This window comes from Microcaecilia unicolor, chromosome 6 (assembly GCF_901765095.1).
Source record: "Microcaecilia unicolor chromosome 6, aMicUni1.1, whole genome shotgun sequence".
Lineage (NCBI taxonomy): Eukaryota > Metazoa > Chordata > Amphibia > Gymnophiona > Siphonopidae > Microcaecilia > Microcaecilia unicolor.
In genome coordinates, this window is record NC_044036.1 from 176,475,677 (window position 1) to 176,494,312 (window position 18,636).

At 45.5% G+C, this 18,636-nt stretch overlaps 1 protein-coding gene across 2 annotated transcripts in view; it reads right to left on the minus strand.

Moving 5' to 3' along the window:
- Positions 1-18,636, minus strand: part of STAB1 (stabilin 1) — a 299,279-nt gene that overhangs the window by 45,418 nt on the left and 235,225 nt on the right. For both annotated transcript variants that reach the window (XM_030205497.1, XM_030205496.1), the window contains exons 56-60: positions 16,295-16,444; positions 14,961-15,065; positions 9,369-9,476; positions 3,078-3,271; positions 973-1,117 (exon numbers count right to left, since the gene is read on the minus strand). In XM_030205497.1, coding sequence (XP_030061357.1) covers positions 973-1,117; positions 3,078-3,271; positions 9,369-9,476; positions 14,961-15,065; positions 16,295-16,444 — 702 coding nt within the window. The remainder of the gene's footprint in view (positions 1-972; positions 1,118-3,077; positions 3,272-9,368; positions 9,477-14,960; positions 15,066-16,294; positions 16,445-18,636) is intronic.

Below are 18,636 nucleotides of genomic sequence, written 5' to 3' on the forward strand. Positions count from 1 at the left end.
TGCTGCTGAACCCATGGGACCCTGGGGATGAAGAGAGTGGTACACTGAGAGCTTCTGGATTCAAGGGAGAGAGGAAGGGAAGAGAAAGATAGTCACCAGACAACGGGGGTGAAAGAAAAATACTGGCTTTTCTGATGCCAGTTTTAATGTTCTTCCAGCATCTGGCCTGGCCATTAAAAAACCAGCCAGGCCAGCTGAAAATCATCTAGTTGGCAACCCTAGCACAACCTCTGCTACCATACCATTCTGGCACTATTCAGATACTGTTGATGCGTTCCAGTAGCGTAGCCAGACAGCTGATTTAGGGCAGACCTGAGACCAAAGTGGGTGGGCCAAAATTTTCACGTTCACTCCCCCAAACTAATGCCAAATGCAAATTTAATTTCCACCTTCCCCCCTCCCCAAATAAAATACCTCTGCTGGCAGGGATCCCCAAGATTTGCCAGCTGAAGATCTCTTCCCCGTCAAAAGAAATTAAACCTTGGGCAGCTGCCAGCACTGTTCCTGAGCTGCAGTTGCCAGCTGCTGGCCTCCAGATATGCTCAGTATGGTGCAAAGAATGAAAACTGAGCATGCGAAGTGGGGGTGGGGGGCGCTGTGGCTGGCAGCAGCAGCTCAGGAACAGTACTGGTGGCTGTCCAAGATTTAAGTTGTTTCAGCGGAGAGGAGATCTTCAGCTGGCGGGGGCTTGGGAATCCCCACCAGCAACACTAAAGTAGATAAAATTTTGAGTGGGCCTGAGCCCAAATTGGGAGGGCGCCAGCCTACCCAGCCCCACCCGTGGCTACACCACTGATGTGTTCTGTAAAGATATTCAGACATTGAATATCCATGGTCAGTCCCGGCCAGTGTGAATATCTGGATAACTTCAGAAATTATCTGGATATTTGCATTCGAATGTTGGGCCCAGGATATTTTTTGCAAAGGGACTTCACAGTGTGACTGTGAGACAGGAAATGCAAAATCTTGTACCTTGAAAGTAGAGGTCTAAGCAAGCGGCCTCAGGATGACAGTCTCCATTCATTTCTAGGCAGCGATCCACAGGAGGAACGGCTTTCTCCAGACACTGGACTCCATTACCTACATAACCTTCTCGACACTCACACCTTCGACTGTTCTGCAAGACAAAAGGGCCAATCCATCATCCTTGCGCTAGATAAAAAATGAGACACAAGGTAGTATATATTGCTGCAAAGTCAACACATTTAGAGGCTTGATGCTATAAGAAATACTGCATCACCAGTACTGCTATTATTATACGTTTGCTATTTATATTAACTGTACTTGGAAAAAGGTATGAAAATTTGGTTTCCAGAACACGATTATAATAAAAATTGGGTGTGTTACACATGATATAAAAATGGCTTTGAAATGACGTACTAAAGTGCAAATGTTTAGTATTAGGAGTCTTAATGCAAACAACATGCAAAATGCCCTTCAACATATGAAATTTCCCCTTTTCAAATAAGAAACTTTCAAGTTGAGTAAAATTCTGCATCAGTGAAATGCTGTGATGCAAGATCATGCAAAGCAACTCATGGATGCAAAATTCAGTTAAAAAGCAGCATGTGAAGATGTGTACATGAGCCTAAATGATCTCAAAGCAAAGTTTTACACACAAATTTACCATGGAGCTCATTTGCATTTGTAGCAAACCAGAAAAAGGCTGCTAACCACGGGACATCCCGTAGGTGGTGCAGCAGCCTCTTAGTTGACATAATCCCTATGTTCATTTGGATTTAGCTCACACCTTTCTCAGTAGCTCAAGGTGAATTACACTCAGGTACAGTGGGTATTTTTTCTGGCCCCAGAGGTAGGGAAAGGGAAATGGGACTTGATATACCGCCTTTCTGAGGTTTTTGCAACTACATTCAAAGTGGTTTACATATATTCAGGTACTTATGTTGCACCAGGGGCAATGGAGGGTTAAGTGACTTGCCCAGAGTCACAAGGGGCTGCAGTGGGAATTGATCTCAGTTCCCCAGGATCAAAGTCCACTGCACTTACCACTAGGCTACTCCTCCACTACAACATAAGCCTCCCTAGGGTTACCATATGGCTCCACAAAAAAGAGGACAGGTTGAGCCAGTCTGGGTTTTACTTCCATTGCTTTCAATGGAAGCAAAACACAGACTGGATCAATGTGTCCTCCTTATTCTGGAGCCATATGGTAACCCTCCCCCCCCCCCCCCCCCCCCCCCAGATATTTAAACACCGTGGTCGGCGTTGTCTTAAAACACTGACCATGATGTTTAAATTTATACCTGGATATTTAGCATAGGGCCAGTACCTGGATACTGGCACTGATTACCCAGGTGTATAGCAGCTGCCAGAAGTTATTCAGGTGCTGCTTATTTGGGTACCAGTCGTGCCAGGGTGATTAGCAAGGATTTTCAGTGACATTATCTGGACAGTGCTGCTGAAAACCAGTGGCTGGCCCGTGTGGCACTCCTACATCTCCAGCCAGCTAGGTTTTCGAGATACCCACAATGAATATTCATGAGAGAGATTTGCATGCAGTGGAGGTAGTGCATGCAAATCTCTCTCATGAATATTCATTGTGGGTATCCTGAAAACTTCACTGGCTGGGGTGCCTCCAGGACCAGGTTTGGGAATCACTGCCCTAAGTAGGGTTAAGTGACTTGCACAAGATCCCATGCAGTAGCAGTGGGATTTGAACCTGGCTTCCTTGGTTCTCAGCCCACTGCCCTAAAGAGTTCATGGATTTGATATACCACCTTTCTATATAAGTAATAAGTATTGCCATACTGGGACAGACCAAAGGTCCATCAAGGCCAGCATCCTGTTTCCAACAGAGGCCAATCCAGCCCTCCTGGGCTCACAAACTAAGTTTTTGTACCTGGGCAATGGAGGGTTAAGTGACTTGCCCAGGATCACAAGGAGCTAAAGTGGGAATCAAACTCAGTTCTTCAGGATTTCAGCACACTGCAGTAATCATTAGGCTACTCATCTACTCCATCAACATTTATTTTGTAGATCTAGCTTTAAACAAAAGTTCTGGCACTCATAAGACAACCAAATGTGCCCTCATTCACAGACTACTCTGATATACTAACCGGACCGATGCTGATGCATGTTGCATGTTCACTGCAACCCCCATTCCTACCATCTGCACATCGGTCTATAGGCCTGCAGACATGACCATCTCCTTCATAGTCAAGGAAACACGTGCAGAAAACGTTAATGCCAAGCTGAGCACAGTTAGCATGTCGACTGCAGCCTCCATTCTCCTCTTGACACTGGTCAATCACTGTAGTAATACACAATATGCAGTTCGGTTTTGAAAAACAGCACTCAAAAGTTATCAATGAAAGTGAAAATGTATTGAAGCAATGGGAGGTAGCAACAAGCAGCTCAGGGTAGGGAGGTAGTGGAATATCTCATGGCGGGGGGGGGGGGGGGGGGGGGGGGGGGGGCAGTAGCCAGGAATCCATGAGCACCAGGAGAATTGGAAAGAGAGGAGTTAAGACTGCTCATGAAGGGACATTTCATCTGCTGTGAGTGGCAGACAGCAGTTAAGAAACGTGTGAGCCAAGTTTTCAGAGGAAGAGAGCTAGGAAAAGGGTGCACAAGACTCTTCTAGGGGAGTGGAGGGAAACAGAAGGCAGGGTCAGTGGGAAGTAACGAGCAGCCAAAGAAAAATGGGTGTAAGGAGTAGAGCTGGCAGAACACTATTAAACCCCCTACCTCCAAATATATAATATTAAACTAGCTTGCGGAATATGGCTTATGGAATTCTTTCTGAACTTCAGTGCATGTGTGTACATAGCTGTGCTGTTTGTGTGACTTGGATGGGGTGGGGGAGGAGGTGCTTTGTTCATGGGAGGTTGGGATAGTTTTGAGGCACGTAGAGGAGGTGGGAATAGTTGTGTGATGATGGGAGTAAGTAGGATGTGAGGAGCTGAGGTAGTTACTAGGATGGAGGCAACTAGGAAGCATTTTTGGGGAGTGGAACAATTTGGGGTGAGATAGGTAATTGTGGGGAGTAGTTCTGGGGTTGTTGAGGGAACATAGTTGGTGTGGGGGATGTAGACATGGGGTAGGAGAGCAATTCATTTCAGACAACAGCACAGTGTTCTCTGAGGAAAATAGGTATAGCCTCTACTTTTCTAAAGGTGCAATCAAAGTTAAGTGTATTACTTTTATTCCTTGAGGACTATTTAGATTTGAAACAGATGAGGCTGTTTTTAGAAATGCACTTGTTTTTGATGAGATTTTAATGTGTTATATTGGGGCTCATTTTCGAAAGATAAATCGGAAGGTGGACGCCCTTCTCCCAGGGACGTCCAAATCGGTATAATCAAAACCCGGTTTAGGACGTCTCCAACTGCACTCCGTCGCAAGCACGGCCAAAGTTCAAGGGGGCGTGTCAGAGGTGTAGCAAAGGTGGGACTTGGGCGTGCCTAGCACTTGGACGTCCTCAACCCATAATAAAAAAAACCAAGGAAGTCCCTGACGAACACTTGGACGTTTTCACCTGGACGTGTTTTTATTACAACTAAGGCACAAAAAGGTGCCCGAAATGACCAGATGACCACCGGAGAGAATCGGGGATTACCTCCTGTTACTCCCCCAGTGGTCGCTAACCCCCTCCCACCCTCAAAAAACATGTTTAAAAACATGTCGTGCAAGCCTCTATGCCATCCTCAGATGTCATACTCAGGCCCATGACAGCACATGCAGGTCCCAGGAGCAGTTTTAGTGCGTACTGCAGTGCACTTCAGACAGGCAGACCCAGGCCCATACCTGTTACATTTGTGGAGGAAACAGTGAGCCCTCCAAAACCCACCAGAAACCCACTGTACCCACATCTAGGTGCCCTACTTCACCTGTAAGAGCTATGATAGTGGTGTACAGTTGGGGGTAGTGGGTTTTGGGGAGATTTTGTGGGGCTCAGCACATAAGGTAAGGGAGCTATGTACCTGGGAGCAATTTATGAAGTCCACTGCAGTGCCCCCTAGGGTGCCCGGTTGGTGTCCTAGCATGTCAGGGGGACCAGTGCAGTAGAAATGCTGGCTCCTCCCACGACCAAATGGCTTGCATTTGGATGTTTTTGACACGGACGTGTTTGGTTTCGAAAATCACCGAAAATCAGAAACGTCCATGTCTAGGGACGTCCAAATTTAAGGATTTAGACGTCCATGACGGTATTTTCAAAATGAAAGATGGACGTCCATTTTGTTTCGAAAATACGGGTTTCCCTTCCCCTGGATTTCGCCATTTTGCAAGGACATCCAAATCACAACTTGGACGTCCCTTTCGAAAATGCCCCTCCACGTCATCCGCGTAGATGCTTTGATATGCTGGCTATAAATATTTTAAATAAATGAATTTCATGAAGCAGTATAATTTGGGACATTTGTCACTGGACTACAGTTACATTCACACCTGGCTTATTGGACATAAAAAGTCTTTATGATGCTCATGGTGCTGCAGTTCAGCCACTATAGTGATCTTATCTTTAGCCTGTAGAAGCAAATGCTGAGAGTTTGGGTAGCACTGGTCTGAAACCTTTCTTTGTTTTGGGACTGACAAGTGTGGTTGTTTCTTTTGTATTATCTATTCTTGACTATTGTAATGCTATATTGTTAGTGCTTCCAAAGACATTGGTCCAACAAATACAATCAGTTCAAAATGCAGCAGCTAGAATGCTACTCGGTAGACCGAGAAATGAGAGTGTGATACCCTATTGAGGAAACTTCACTGGCTACTAGTTGTATCAAGAGTCAAATTTAAGATCTTGTTGTTGATGTTTAAAGCATTGAAAAACACAAGTCTGGAATACTTGTATAATACAAGGGAAGGATATGTGCCATATAGGACTTTGAGATCAAGTTAGGATCTATTACTGTAAGTACCCACGTTGAAAGAGATCAAAGGCCAAAGGCTGAGATTCAGGATGCTTTCAGTTATGGCTTCGACTCTGTGGAATGTTTTGCCAAAAGATCTTAGGTTGGAAACTTGTGTCCACAAATTTAAAACAAGGCTGAAAGCCTGGTTTTCACAGGATATGATTTGATTATTGTTTGTTATTTTTTCTAATTTGTTTATTCGAATTTAGATATGATATGCTGGATGGGGGAAATTAGATTTTTTGAGCAGATTATATTTAAGTATTTGTTTTTGTATAATTTGATTATGAATGTATTTATTGTGAACCGCTTTGAACAGATTTTTTAATCAGTATAACCAGTATAGAAATTTTTAATAAAGATAAAGGTATGCCCCTACTACTTTAGTTGTTCCTCCGATTGCTTATTTTTGACTTAAAAAATGTATTACCTGCCAATTCAAGAAAGACTTTCCCTTAGCGGGAATCATGTGGGGTGAGGGGTAGTTGAAGATAGTTTGTGGGCTGGTTGTAAGTGGGTAGTCTGTAGGGTAGTTTTGGAAATATGTAAAGTGGTTTATGTATTATGTAAAGGTATTTATTTTGTACCTGGGGCAATAGAGGACTAAGTGAATTGTCCAGAGTCACAAGGAGCTGCAGTGGGAATTGAATCTGGTTCCCCTGGTTCTCAGACCACTACACTAACCACGAGGCTAGGAGGGTAATTTTTCAGGGGTGGGGGCAATTTGGGGGGGTAGGTTTCAGGGTGAGAGACATTTGTGGAGGGCAATTTTGAGGTGGATGATTGGGATTGGTGGGGAGCCTGTGGGATAGTTTTGGGAGATGGGGGGGGGGGGGGTAGTGGGTCAGATGCAGGAGGGTAGTTTTGAGTACTGGCAGTCTGGAGGGTGGTGAACAGTAATTGAAGTGGGATAGTTTTGTGAGATAGGGCAGTTGAAGAGGAGTTTGTTGTTTGTTTTGTGGGATGGGGCAGTTGAGAGTTTTAAAGGAGCAATTTCCTAACTGTTATGTTTCACTGTATGGTGTGTGTGTGTGTGGGGGGGGGGGGGGGGTGGAGGGGGGCTACAGTTTTTTGTGGTGGGGCATTTGCGGAGGGTAGATTTGGGAGGTGATTGGGCAGTCACAGGTGGTAGTTTTACGGTTGGGAACAGTTGCAGAGTGGTGGAACAGTCTCTGTGGATGCATTCATGGAGAGGTAGCTTTAGGGTGTGGGGCAGTTTATAGGGTGGGGCAGTTGCAGATGGAGTAGGTTTGGTGAGTGGGAGCAGTTGGGAGGTGGGTAGAGACAAGGGGAGAGGCAGTTTGAAAGCAGCAATTTACTAACTGCTATGTTTCACTGTATGTAAGTTTCTATGATACAGAAGCTGGAACTGCTTCTCCTATAGAAATGCAATGGTTTTGAACTCTCACTGGCTTTCCTCCATGCCAAGTTTCATTCTAAAACATTAAATTGTTGGAGAAATTGTTTTTTGCCCCCGACATATACTCTCAACTTCTTTTGGGATGGAAAGAATAAAAAAGGCAGAAGGAGTAAAGGGAGGAAGAGGCTAAGAAGGAGAGAGCAGGGGCGTAGCCAGACAACAGATTTTGGGTGGGCCTAGGCAAGAAGTGGGTGGGTACCAAGTGTTCTCCCCCCCCCCCCCCCCCAATCACCACCAAATAAATATCTTAGCAGATGGGAAAATGCTTCTTTCCATCTTGGCAGTCTGCAGCAGGCATGCACTGAAAACTGAGCACGCGCAGGTGCCGTTATTGTGGAGAGTAGCGTTTTCGTTACCATCAGGGGGAAGACTTCAGCTGGCAGAGCTTGGGATCCCCATCAGCTACCGCTAAACGTGTGCTACTGTTGGGTGGGCCTTAGCCCTAAGTGGGTGAGCCCTGGCCCACCCAGGCCCACCTGTGGCTACACCACTGGGAGAGAGGAGGGAGAATGTGAGAGAATAGGGGGCTAAGAGAGAGTGGTGGAGACAGAGAGGGAAGGGAAAGAGTGTGGCTTAGATGGACTAGAGGAAAGAGAGTGGTGAGGATTGACTGGGGTGAGAATGCTATAGATGGATTGGAGGAGGGAGAGAGAGCATGCTGCAGTGGGTGAGGAGGAGGAGGGAGATACTGATGAATGTAAACTATGACTGAGGAAAATAATACTTAGGGGTCCTTTTACTAAAGTGTAGTAAGTGTTTGCACTTAACACGTGTTAAGTGCAAAAAGAAGTATGCTGTAAGCTCAAAATCTGTATGGTAAATACAGAGGGTGGCCCAGCGTCAAGGCACAGGGCAGACACTGCACAAACACCACTTTACAAACTTGAGCAAATAGCTTGGGTGAACTCACACTATCTGCCCCAGGAAGTAATATGGCTCTGGCACTGCTGCTAATACTGCACCAATTCCCCTCCCCCCCCCCATGGTACCCCTGCCCTGCCTCTCCAATTCAATCCTCCCTCAGAAAACCTCCAACCCAATGTGATCTCTCCTCCAGAAGACCGTCTCCCCTAGTCCAATCCCATAAGAAGACATCCTGCCTGATCCAATCCCCTCTCCCAATACAATCCCTCCTTCAGAAGCCCTCCCCCACACCTAATCTGATCCCTCTAGAAGCCTTTCCCCCTGAATGCAACCCCATGGTCAAGTCCCTTCCCTGGTGAAAAGCTCCTCTCCCTCACTCCAAGCTGACACCCCCCCTCCCCAACCACACTCAGAAGTTACTCAGGTGTAATCCAGGTTTCAAAATGGCACTGAAGATGGGTGGCGTTAAGTGTACTGCACTATGGGCAGCGGTAACAGCTAGTATGCAGTACTATACCCCACCCCTCTGCTGTACTTCTGTCATGCCCATAAACCACTCTTACCTGCATCCAACAATCTAGCATGGGATTTTTACCACGCTGGCTGCTTTTAACGTATGGTAGCCTTTAGCTACCATACATTAAAACTGCTTAATGCAGCTTAGTAAAAGGGCCCCTTAGTTTCTGATCTGGTCACATGAGTCTTCTTCATTCTTCACAGTTTTTAGATATGGGCTGATCAGTGACACTCAAAATCCACTTTTTTTTTTTTGCTTGGAGGTGTTGAGTTTGTGAGTTTAATACCCCCAATTATTTTCAAAAGTTGGCAGAATTCCTGCTCAGCTGTTTGTATGACTTATTGATTCTTCTTCCTGTTTAATATAGTCATGTGATTTATTTTGTACAACACCAGTACTTAGAGGACTCTGCAGTATTATTACCCAGGGTGGTGAACAATTGACATATACAGTAAGCAGCAGAATGGGGTGGGTAACAGGGGCCATGACCTTACCAATGTTTTTCCTCACACAGCTTCAACAATCAAGGAGATGGGATGGCAGGGGCAGAGCTTGGTTTACTTATCCCTCCCAAGCAAACATTCTCTGCTACTCTTGGATTGGCAGATATTTTTTTGTATAGAGAGATATACAATTACAGATGGCACAGACACAGTCAGTTCCCCTTCTTCACCATAAAGTGTTAAAACTCTACCTGTGCACGTTCTCCCATCTCCTTCATAATACGGATGGCACTCACAAACATTCTCAGATCGGCAGCTGGCATTGCCATGACAGACTGGGGAGCACACAGGTTGCTTCTCTAAACAAACACAGAGGTAATGAGAAAAATGCAAATGTTAAACCATTACATCGTGGACAAAATCTGGTGACAAGTTTGAATCAGAATAGTTGAATGTGGAATCCTCCATTCATTTCACTGTACCTCCCACTATTAACCTCAAGACTTTAAGCAAGTCTATAGGGGTGCATTTTCAAGAAAGGCTGGGCACCTCACACAGCAGCCAAATTTTGGCTGCCAAGGTTTAGACAAATGTTTAAACCACGATCATAGGTCCCTAACTTCATCTGAAACTTCTCCCAAATTTAGGTGGTCAAAATGAGGTTCCTAGATTTAGGATGCCCATACTTGGACATCTTAAATAGCCAGAAAACAATATCCAGCTAAGTTTTTAACTAAAGAATCTTTCCTTCCTCCCCTCCTTCCCAACGCTCTGACCCTCCTCTCTTCCTCTGACATCCCATCCAATAAAAAAGTCTGCCTTCCTTGAGTCCACATCCTCTCTCCATACTGCCACTCCATCCAAGTAAAAAAAAACAAAAACCCAAACCTGCCTCCCTCATCTCAAATCCCAGCCAGACCCTCCTATTGGAGTGTCCTTTGGAGGGTCTTCTCTTAATAGACAAGAGAGAAGCAACAGCCCTTCTGCCAGTGTTAAGGTGCACTGCTGAATGGTGCCTCGTACTAGGATAATGATAGGGGAATCAAGAGTGAGGATTAGAAGTTCAGAATGGGGTGCTGAGAAGGAGGGAGAAAGGAGTGGGGCTGGAGAAGTCAGTATATTATTTTGGATGAGGTGCTAGGACTGATCAGAGTTTGGGGACATCCAGATTTTGGTCTATTACTGCAGCAACTAGATTTGATGAGCCAAGTTAGGTGTTTGGTGCTGGATATTAGTGCTAGGCACCTAAATTTCCTGTCCTAATTCCACAGTCACCCACTTTTTGCCTGCCTAATTTAGGAACTCAGCGTGGCTCAGTTTTGCAAGGACCCAATTTAAGTAATACTTAAGCCCCTTGAAAATGGACCTTTTATTTCCTAGGCTTGAGCCTATACTTGGATTTTTAGGGAAGGGGCACAGTAATCATGTGAATCATCTGGCATTGTGCTGCGTGCATTAAAGGTTGCTAGATGAATAATAAATATTATCTTTTTTTTGTTACACAATAGGATACAGCTGGAACAAGACTTAACACAGCATATACTGAGCCAAACCTTTGGACTACAAAAAGAAAACAAAACAGCATTAAAATGAAGTAAGGCCATTATGGGCTTTTGTGTATCCCCAGTATCAGTGGTTCTCAATCTAGCCCTCATGACACACTCAGCCAGTCAGGTTTTCAGCATACGCCCAATGAATAGAAACAGAGAAAAAAAATGGCAGATAAAGACTACAAGGCCTATGCAGTCTGCCCATCCATGCCATCTACCATCCCTTCTTTCCCCTTAGATACCCTTTGTGCTTGTCCCATGCTTAACTGAATTCAGATACAGTCTTTTTTTCTCCACCACCTTCACTGGGAGGCCATTTCACACATCAAACATCTTTTCCATAAGGAAGCATTTCCTGAGATTATTCCCGAGTCAATCCCCCTTCACCTTCATCCTATCCCTCCTCATTCCAGAACTTTCTTTCAATAGAAAGAGACTTGCCTCCTATACAGTTATGCCAAAGAGCTATTTAAATGGCTATTATATCTCCTGTCTCTCGCCTTTCTTTCAAAGTATACATATTTAGATCTTCAAGTCTGTTCCCATACGATTTATAATGAAGACCAATTGCCATTTTAGTAGCCACTCTCTGCACTGACTCCATCCTGTTTATATCTTTTTGAAGGTGAGGTGTCCAGAATTGTATAAAGTACTTTAAATGAGATCTCACCAGTGACTTTTTCTTGCTGGCCATTCTTCTCCCTATGCACCCAAGCTCCTTCCAATTTTTGCAGTCACCCCTTCTATCTGTCTACCTTAAGATCATCAGTTATGATCACCCCTAAGTCTCACTCTTCATTGGTGCACAGAAATACTTCACCCCAGGGGCATAGCCAGACTTCGGCAAGAGGGGGGTCCAGAGCATGAGGTGAGGGGGCACATTTTAGCCCCGCCCGGCGCCGTCGATCCCCCCGCCACCACCGCCCCTCCCCCGACCCTTTCAACCCCCCTCTCCTGCCGCTGCCAACCCTCCCCCGCCACTGCCAGGTACCTTTGCTGGTGGGGGTCCCCAACCCCCACCAGCTTAAGTCCCCTTCATTGCCGGTCTCCGAGTCTGGCACGTCAGGACTCACAGAAACAGAATCCAGATCACCAACGTGCTGGAGACCGGCGCTGAAGAGGACTTCAGCTGGTGGGGGTTGGGGACCCCTGGCAGCAAAGGTACCTGACGGCAGTGGCGGGAGGGGGGAATATGGCGGGGGAGGTTCGGCAGCGAGGGGTGAATGCAGGGGGGGGGGCAAGGCTAAATCTGTAGCGGCCCATGCCTCCGTGGCCCCACCTAGCTACGCCCCTGCTTCACCCTCTACTGTACTGCTCCCTCAGGGTTTTGCAGCCCAAATGCATTACCCTGCACTTTTTAGCATTAAATCTTAGCTCTCAAATTCTGAGCCATTCTTCAAACTTTGCTAGATCCCTCCATACAGTAGAGGCAATGCATGCAGATTTCTCTTGGGCACCTTCACTGTGGATATTCTGAAAATTTGTCTGGCTAGGAGAGTCCCAAAAATCAGTTTGTGAACCACTATCCAAAATCCATAGTGGGTTTTCCATGATATTCTGTAGTGTCCCTGAAAATCGGTTGCACCTCTAGAGACTTTAATAAAGCACAACATAGACTGTCACAGGATGCCTCAGGCTACCAGTACCCTTAAGGACGAGCCCTGTATTAGCCACACAAAACAATGTAATATAACATCACAACCAAACATATTTGTGATGCCAGTAGGAGGACCCAGGACTGAGTTATGAGTGTTATAAGTTTGTGTATCTTATACCAAAATTCATAAGGACTAATCTCCAGTACCAGGCATAACAGGTGAAAGTAAGTAAGTTGGACCGAGTGTAGATGTACAGTCTACCTACTATAAGCTTTTTGAACATGCCTTTTAAATTAGGTTTTAAGAGATATTTTGTATTATATTTGCAGTTTAATGTGGCTAATTCTCAGGTCAGTATTCAGCTGTGGTGGTCAAAAAATATCCAGATATTCAGCGCCAAAACTTATCTGTATAGGATTCATATTCAAAGCGATTTAAATGGTCAGGAGAGGCTCCTGGCTATTTAAATCACTTGTTCTGGGCTATCCATGGATATTCAGTGGCACTTAACCGGAAAGTGCTGCAGAATATCTCCTCTAACCGCCTAAGCCATAACCATCTAATCTGTGGGTGATCCAGGGGCAGAGTTAGGGCAGAGGGAAAACTTAGCCAGTTAGCAGCAATTTTCAGTCTGCTAACTGGCTAGGTAACCATAAAAAGTTAGGACAGCAAAATAGCTGTCCTAACTTTATGTGGTCAGTTAAACAGGGACCAGTCGGAATATTGGCTGGTGTCCAGTGAATGTCCAAGTCCCAGGCTGAAGTGTTGCCAACCCTCTCCCACCCGTGGAACATTCCAATTCCCCACACTCAGAAGCAGATGAATCCCCCTGCAGGATTCCCCCCTCTGATCCCCCAGAAGCACTTGAAACACCCCTCAGGATCCCTTTTCCTTGCTTCCCACTCCCCTGGAACCTGAAGACTCCTCCTCCTGGATTGTGGTAGGCTTATCTGCCCATGCCCTGTTAGTCAAGTGATAAATGGGCAAGAAGGATGTGATGAAGGTGTCCGTTTATTGTATTTCATGTACCAATTGAAATAAGATGATGATTCAAAGTATGGAGTTATAAATTAAAGAAAATGATTGAAGAATAATGAATAACGTTTCGTATTGTTGGAATGTAAAATGAAGCTTGGATTTGAAATTTGTGATAAATAGATTGAAGGACTTAACAGCTGGGTTCCACACCATCCATCTATACACTTGCTCCTGCCCGGCACTGCTGGCTCTTTAAAATGACTGTTACAACCTCTATCTGTTGTTATCCAGATAAACTGAATATTACCACTACCAGAAAAGTTCTGGGACCACCATGGCTCCACCTATGCTCTGCCCCAGCACTATCCACATAGTGCAGAGGTGGCCTGTCAGGATGTTCAGAGGCACTATCTGGATCGTACCTTTGAATATCCAGGTCAACAAACCCCTTTGTCTTTATTGTTTGCATCATTTTGATTACTTTCAGGCTTATTTTCAAAAGAGAAGGATGCCCATCTTTCTACACAAATCGGGACAATAGGTGTCCTTCTCCCAGGGTCGCTCAAATCGGCATAATCGAAAGTCGATTTTGGGCGTCCCCAACTGCTTTCTGTCATGGGGACGACCAAAGTTCCCAGGGGCATGTCGGAGGCGTAGCGAAGGCGGGACTTGGGCATGCCTAACACATGGACGTTCTCGACCCATAATTGGAAAAAAAAGGGCGTCCCTGACGAGCACTTGGACGACTTTACTTGGTCCTTTTTTTTTACGACCAAGCCACGAAAAGCCCGAACTGACCAGATGACTACTGGAGGGAATCGGGGATGACCTCCCCTTACTCCCCCAATGGTCACCAACCCCCTCCCACCCTAAACAAAATAGTTTAAAAATATTTTTGTGCCAGCCTCTATGCCAGCCTCAAATGTCATACTCAGGTCCATTGCAGCAGTATGCAGGTCCCTGGAGCAGTTTTAGTGGGTGCAGTGCACTTCAGGCAGGCCGACCCAGGCCCATCCCCCCCCCCATCTGTTAGACTTGTGGTGGTAAATATGAGCCCTTCAAAACCCACCCGAAACCCACTGTACCCACGTGTAGCTGCCCCCTTCACCCCTTAGGGCTATGGTAGTGTTGTACAGTTGTGGGTAGTGGGTTTTGGGGGGCTCAGCACACAAGGTAAGGGAGCTATGTACATGGGAGTTTTTTCTGAAGTCCACTGCAGTGCCCCCTAGGGTTCCCGGCTGGTGTCTGGCAAGTCAGAGGAATCAGTGCACTACGAATGCTGGCTCCTTCCACGACCAAAGGGCTTGCATTTGGTCGTTTCTGAGATGGGCGTCCTTAGTTTCCATTATCGCCGAAAATCAGAAATGACCAAGTCTAAGGACGACCATCTCTAGGGACGACCTAAATGTCAAGATTTGGGCGTCCCCAACCGTATTATCGAAAAGAAATATGGACGCCCATCTTGTTTCGATAATATGGGTCCCCCCCACTTCGCCGGGACATCCTGCGAGGATGTCCTCAGGAAAACTTGGGCGCCCCTTTCGATTATGCCCCTCTATGTGTGTTAACTCTTCCTCAGGTGTAAAGATAGTCATATGATATGGATTGGCTGCTGTTGGAAGCAGGACACAGGGCTAGATTGGCCATCAGTCTGACCCAGTATGGCTATTCTTATATTCTTCATAAATGAAATGAGAGTGACTGCAATAGACTGTACCTAATTTGGTTTCACAGTACTGCCCTGTCCATCCAGTTGAGCAAAAACAGGATCCATCCCCAGAAATTCCTTCGTTGCACTCTCCATTCTCAGTGCACTTACATTCTGCAAGAGATGATATAAAGGACAGTACAGTAAACTTCTGTGCTGAAGCTGGGGACAGAGGCAGTAAACTCTACCCATTAGCTATCAAAAAGGCCTTTTACTTTCCGCGGCAGCCCAAGGGTAGATTCTGCTGCAAGCTGTGTGCAATCCTGCAGAAGTTTTGCAGCATAAATTACACCTATGTTTTATTAGACACTGCTGCATAGGGAAGGAGAATATTTCTTCTGCTGGTCAGGCATTGAAATTAATGTCCAAGAAAACAACAGGGTAACCGATCTGCAAACTCCAAGATGGAAAACAAACAAAGCAGATACGTTGATGAAAAATCAGTATTTATTAAAAATTGGTGGAATTTTATTTCCACCAATTTTTAATAAACACTGTTTTTTCATCAACGTATCTGCTTTGATTGAAATTAATGTGACAGCTACTTAACATAGGATATCTGCAACAATATCTGAAATCACTGGATCTCTCATCTATTATTCCAAATATAATGTAGTGGGGAAAATTTGGTTAACCTTACTTGAGAACATAGGAGCCAGGGGTGTGCTGGTAAATTGTTAACAGGGGGCGCTCTCTCTCTCTCGCCAGCAAAGTAAAAGAGAATTCAGGAGGGGCCCAAGCCCACATTTTGGGATCCATTTGTTAAAGTAGCCATGGAGAACCGGCTCCCAAAATTCTTAAAAACTTAACAAACAGCTCTCGAAAGCCTGTGAGAGCCTGCTCCAGCACACCACTGATAGGAGCCAACTTTTCAAAATCATTGGGGGTGCTAAGCCCAATGGAAATAACCCCTCCCTGGACACATACAAGGAATTTTCTTAATATTGGGGGTGCTTAAGCACCTGCAGCACCCACAGAGTCGGCTCCTATGCTTGAGAAACATAAAATTGTTTCTAACACAGGAGACCTGGATACTACACAGAGTTTGATCAGCTGTGTGGTTGATCTCGCCTTGAAGTATCTAACTATAGTATTTTATTTTTATCAGTGTTGCTCCATCAGCACCAAATTTATTGGAAGACACAATTCATCGTGAGTATAGTAAACTGGTATAGGAGATCCTGATTCTACGCTGGTCTTCAGTACTCCTGGTGTGATGTTGAATGAATCATATTACTCTGTTTAAGCACAGGCTTAGATATACATTTTTTGGAGCAGGGCAACTTGATGGAACACCAGTATCCTACTGAACACTTCACATGATCTTGTTCTGAAGTACTTACTTTCACAGTCTGGACCATATCTACCCGATACACACAATTCACAAGCGGTTCCGTCGAAGCCATTATTGCAGCTGCAGTCTCCTGACCCACTTATCCCGTCATCACATGCTCCACGATTACTGCAGGGAGCCTCAAATCCTCCTGGACACACTGAAAGCAAAGAACATAAGAGTAGCCATACTGGGTCAGACCAATGGTCCATCTAGCCCAGTAACCAGTTTTCCAAACAGTGGCCAAGCCAGGTCACAAGTACCTGGCAGAAACCCAAATCGTGGCAACACTCCATACTACAAATTCCAGGGCAAGCAGTTGCTTCCCATGTCTGTCTCAATAGCAGACTATGGACTTTTCCTCCAGGAATTTGTTCAAACCTTTTTAAAGCCCAGATACACTAACCACTGTTACCACATCCTCCGGCAAAGAGTTCCAGAGCTTAACTATTCGTTGAGTGAAAAAATGTTTCGTTTTAAAAGTATTTCCATGTAACTTCCTTGAGTGTCCCATAGTCTTTGTTCTTTTGGAACACGTAAAAAGTCGATTTACTTCTACTCATTATAAATCACTCAGGATTTTGTAGACCTCAGTCATATCTCACCTGCAACTTAACTACTGTATATACTAGAATATTAACCTAGGTCCCAATATTGAGACAGCAGGAGTTAGACCAGCTAACTCCCGCTGTCGCCCTCGAACCTGGCAATTCAATGCCGGGGCCTTATCCAGCCACCAGCATTGAAATTCCGTTGGGTTTTTTGGTGCCGCAAACTTAGCCGGTTAAGCCGCTGCGGCATCTGATGGTTCCTGTTTGCATATGCTTCTGACCCCTGAGGCAGGTAGCATCATCTGCTGAAAAATTGTTCCATGTCAGGGTCCTGTATTGGTGCTAATTTAATAAACTTGTATTTGTATACATTTGCCCACTGGGGGTCACTGTGTCATTCCTTACTCTTCTTTCTGCCTCTTGAGATTGCCATAGGAGCTTTTCTCCTCCACAGTTACCAGCATTTCTTACTCCACACCCCCCCCCCCCCGTCCCCTTACGGTTACCTGTATTTCTTCATCCACTCTTCCCTCCCCATTCCCCCCCCCCCCCACCCGCAGTTATCAGGGTTTTGCTTGAAGTTCTTACCTCCTTTGGCAGACGCTGATAAAGCTATGCACTGGACCGGTGCAGGAGTAAGAAATGCTGGTAACTGTGGGGAGGGGGGTGTGTGGCGGAAGACATGCCTGTTGTCAGGGAGGAGGGGGAAGTTACCATACACTTGAATAGAACCCCCCCCCCCCCCAGTTTTCCTCCTGTTTTGAGTGAAAAACGTATCTCGGTTTATACTCGAATAGTTTCATATTCGTGTATATATGTTATTTTCATAGAGTGGGGGAGTAGCATAATGGTTAGTACAATGGGCTGAGAACCTGGGGAACTGAGACCTATTCCTGCTGGTGCACCTTGTCACCCTGGGCAAGTCAGTTATCCCTCCATTGCCCCAGGTACAAAAATATAGATTGTGAGCCTACTAGGGACCAGTGGCATAGCCACAGGTGGGCCTGGGTGGGCCAGGGCCCACCTACTTAGGGCTTAGGCCCACCCAACAGTAGCACAAGTTTAGTGGTAGCTGGTGGGGATCCCAAGCTCCACTAGCTGAAGACTTTCGCCTAATGGTAACAAAAATGCTACTCTCAACGATACCGGAACCTGCGCATGCTCACTTTTCAGTGCATGCCTTTGCAGACTGTCAAGGTGGAAAGAAGCGTTTTCCTGCCAGCTTAGATATTTTTTGGGTGGTGGTGATGGTAGTGGTGGTGGTGGTGGTGAGGGGGGGAGAACACGGTGCCCACCCACTTCTTGCCTAGGCTCACCCACAATCTGTTGTCTGGCTACGTCCCTGCTAGGGACAGACAAAGTAACTGCATATAATAAAGATAAACTACTTTTCTGCCACAGAAAGGCATTATATCAAGATCACGACTCTTCCCTTTCAGTCACAGCATTCAACTTTCCAGCAGAACCAGCCTTCTAAGCCTTTAAAGAGGTGAAAGGTTTGGTAGCCATGTGCAAAGGCTCTCCAGTGACCCCTTCTTTAGTTCAAACATTCTAATTCCCACCCTAATGCATTCTATTCCATTCATCAGACAGGGTCAAAATTCCAGAACACAAGACATAGTAACATAAAAACACAGTAAGTGATGGCCGATAAACACCTGAATGATCCATCCAATCTGCCCAACAAATTAAATCAACAATGAACGTGATATTATATACTTGATAATGGTCTTTCTTTGGTGTTTCAGGGACATAGACTGTAGTAGTCCGCTCGGCTCTGTCCTTATGTTCCAATGTACTG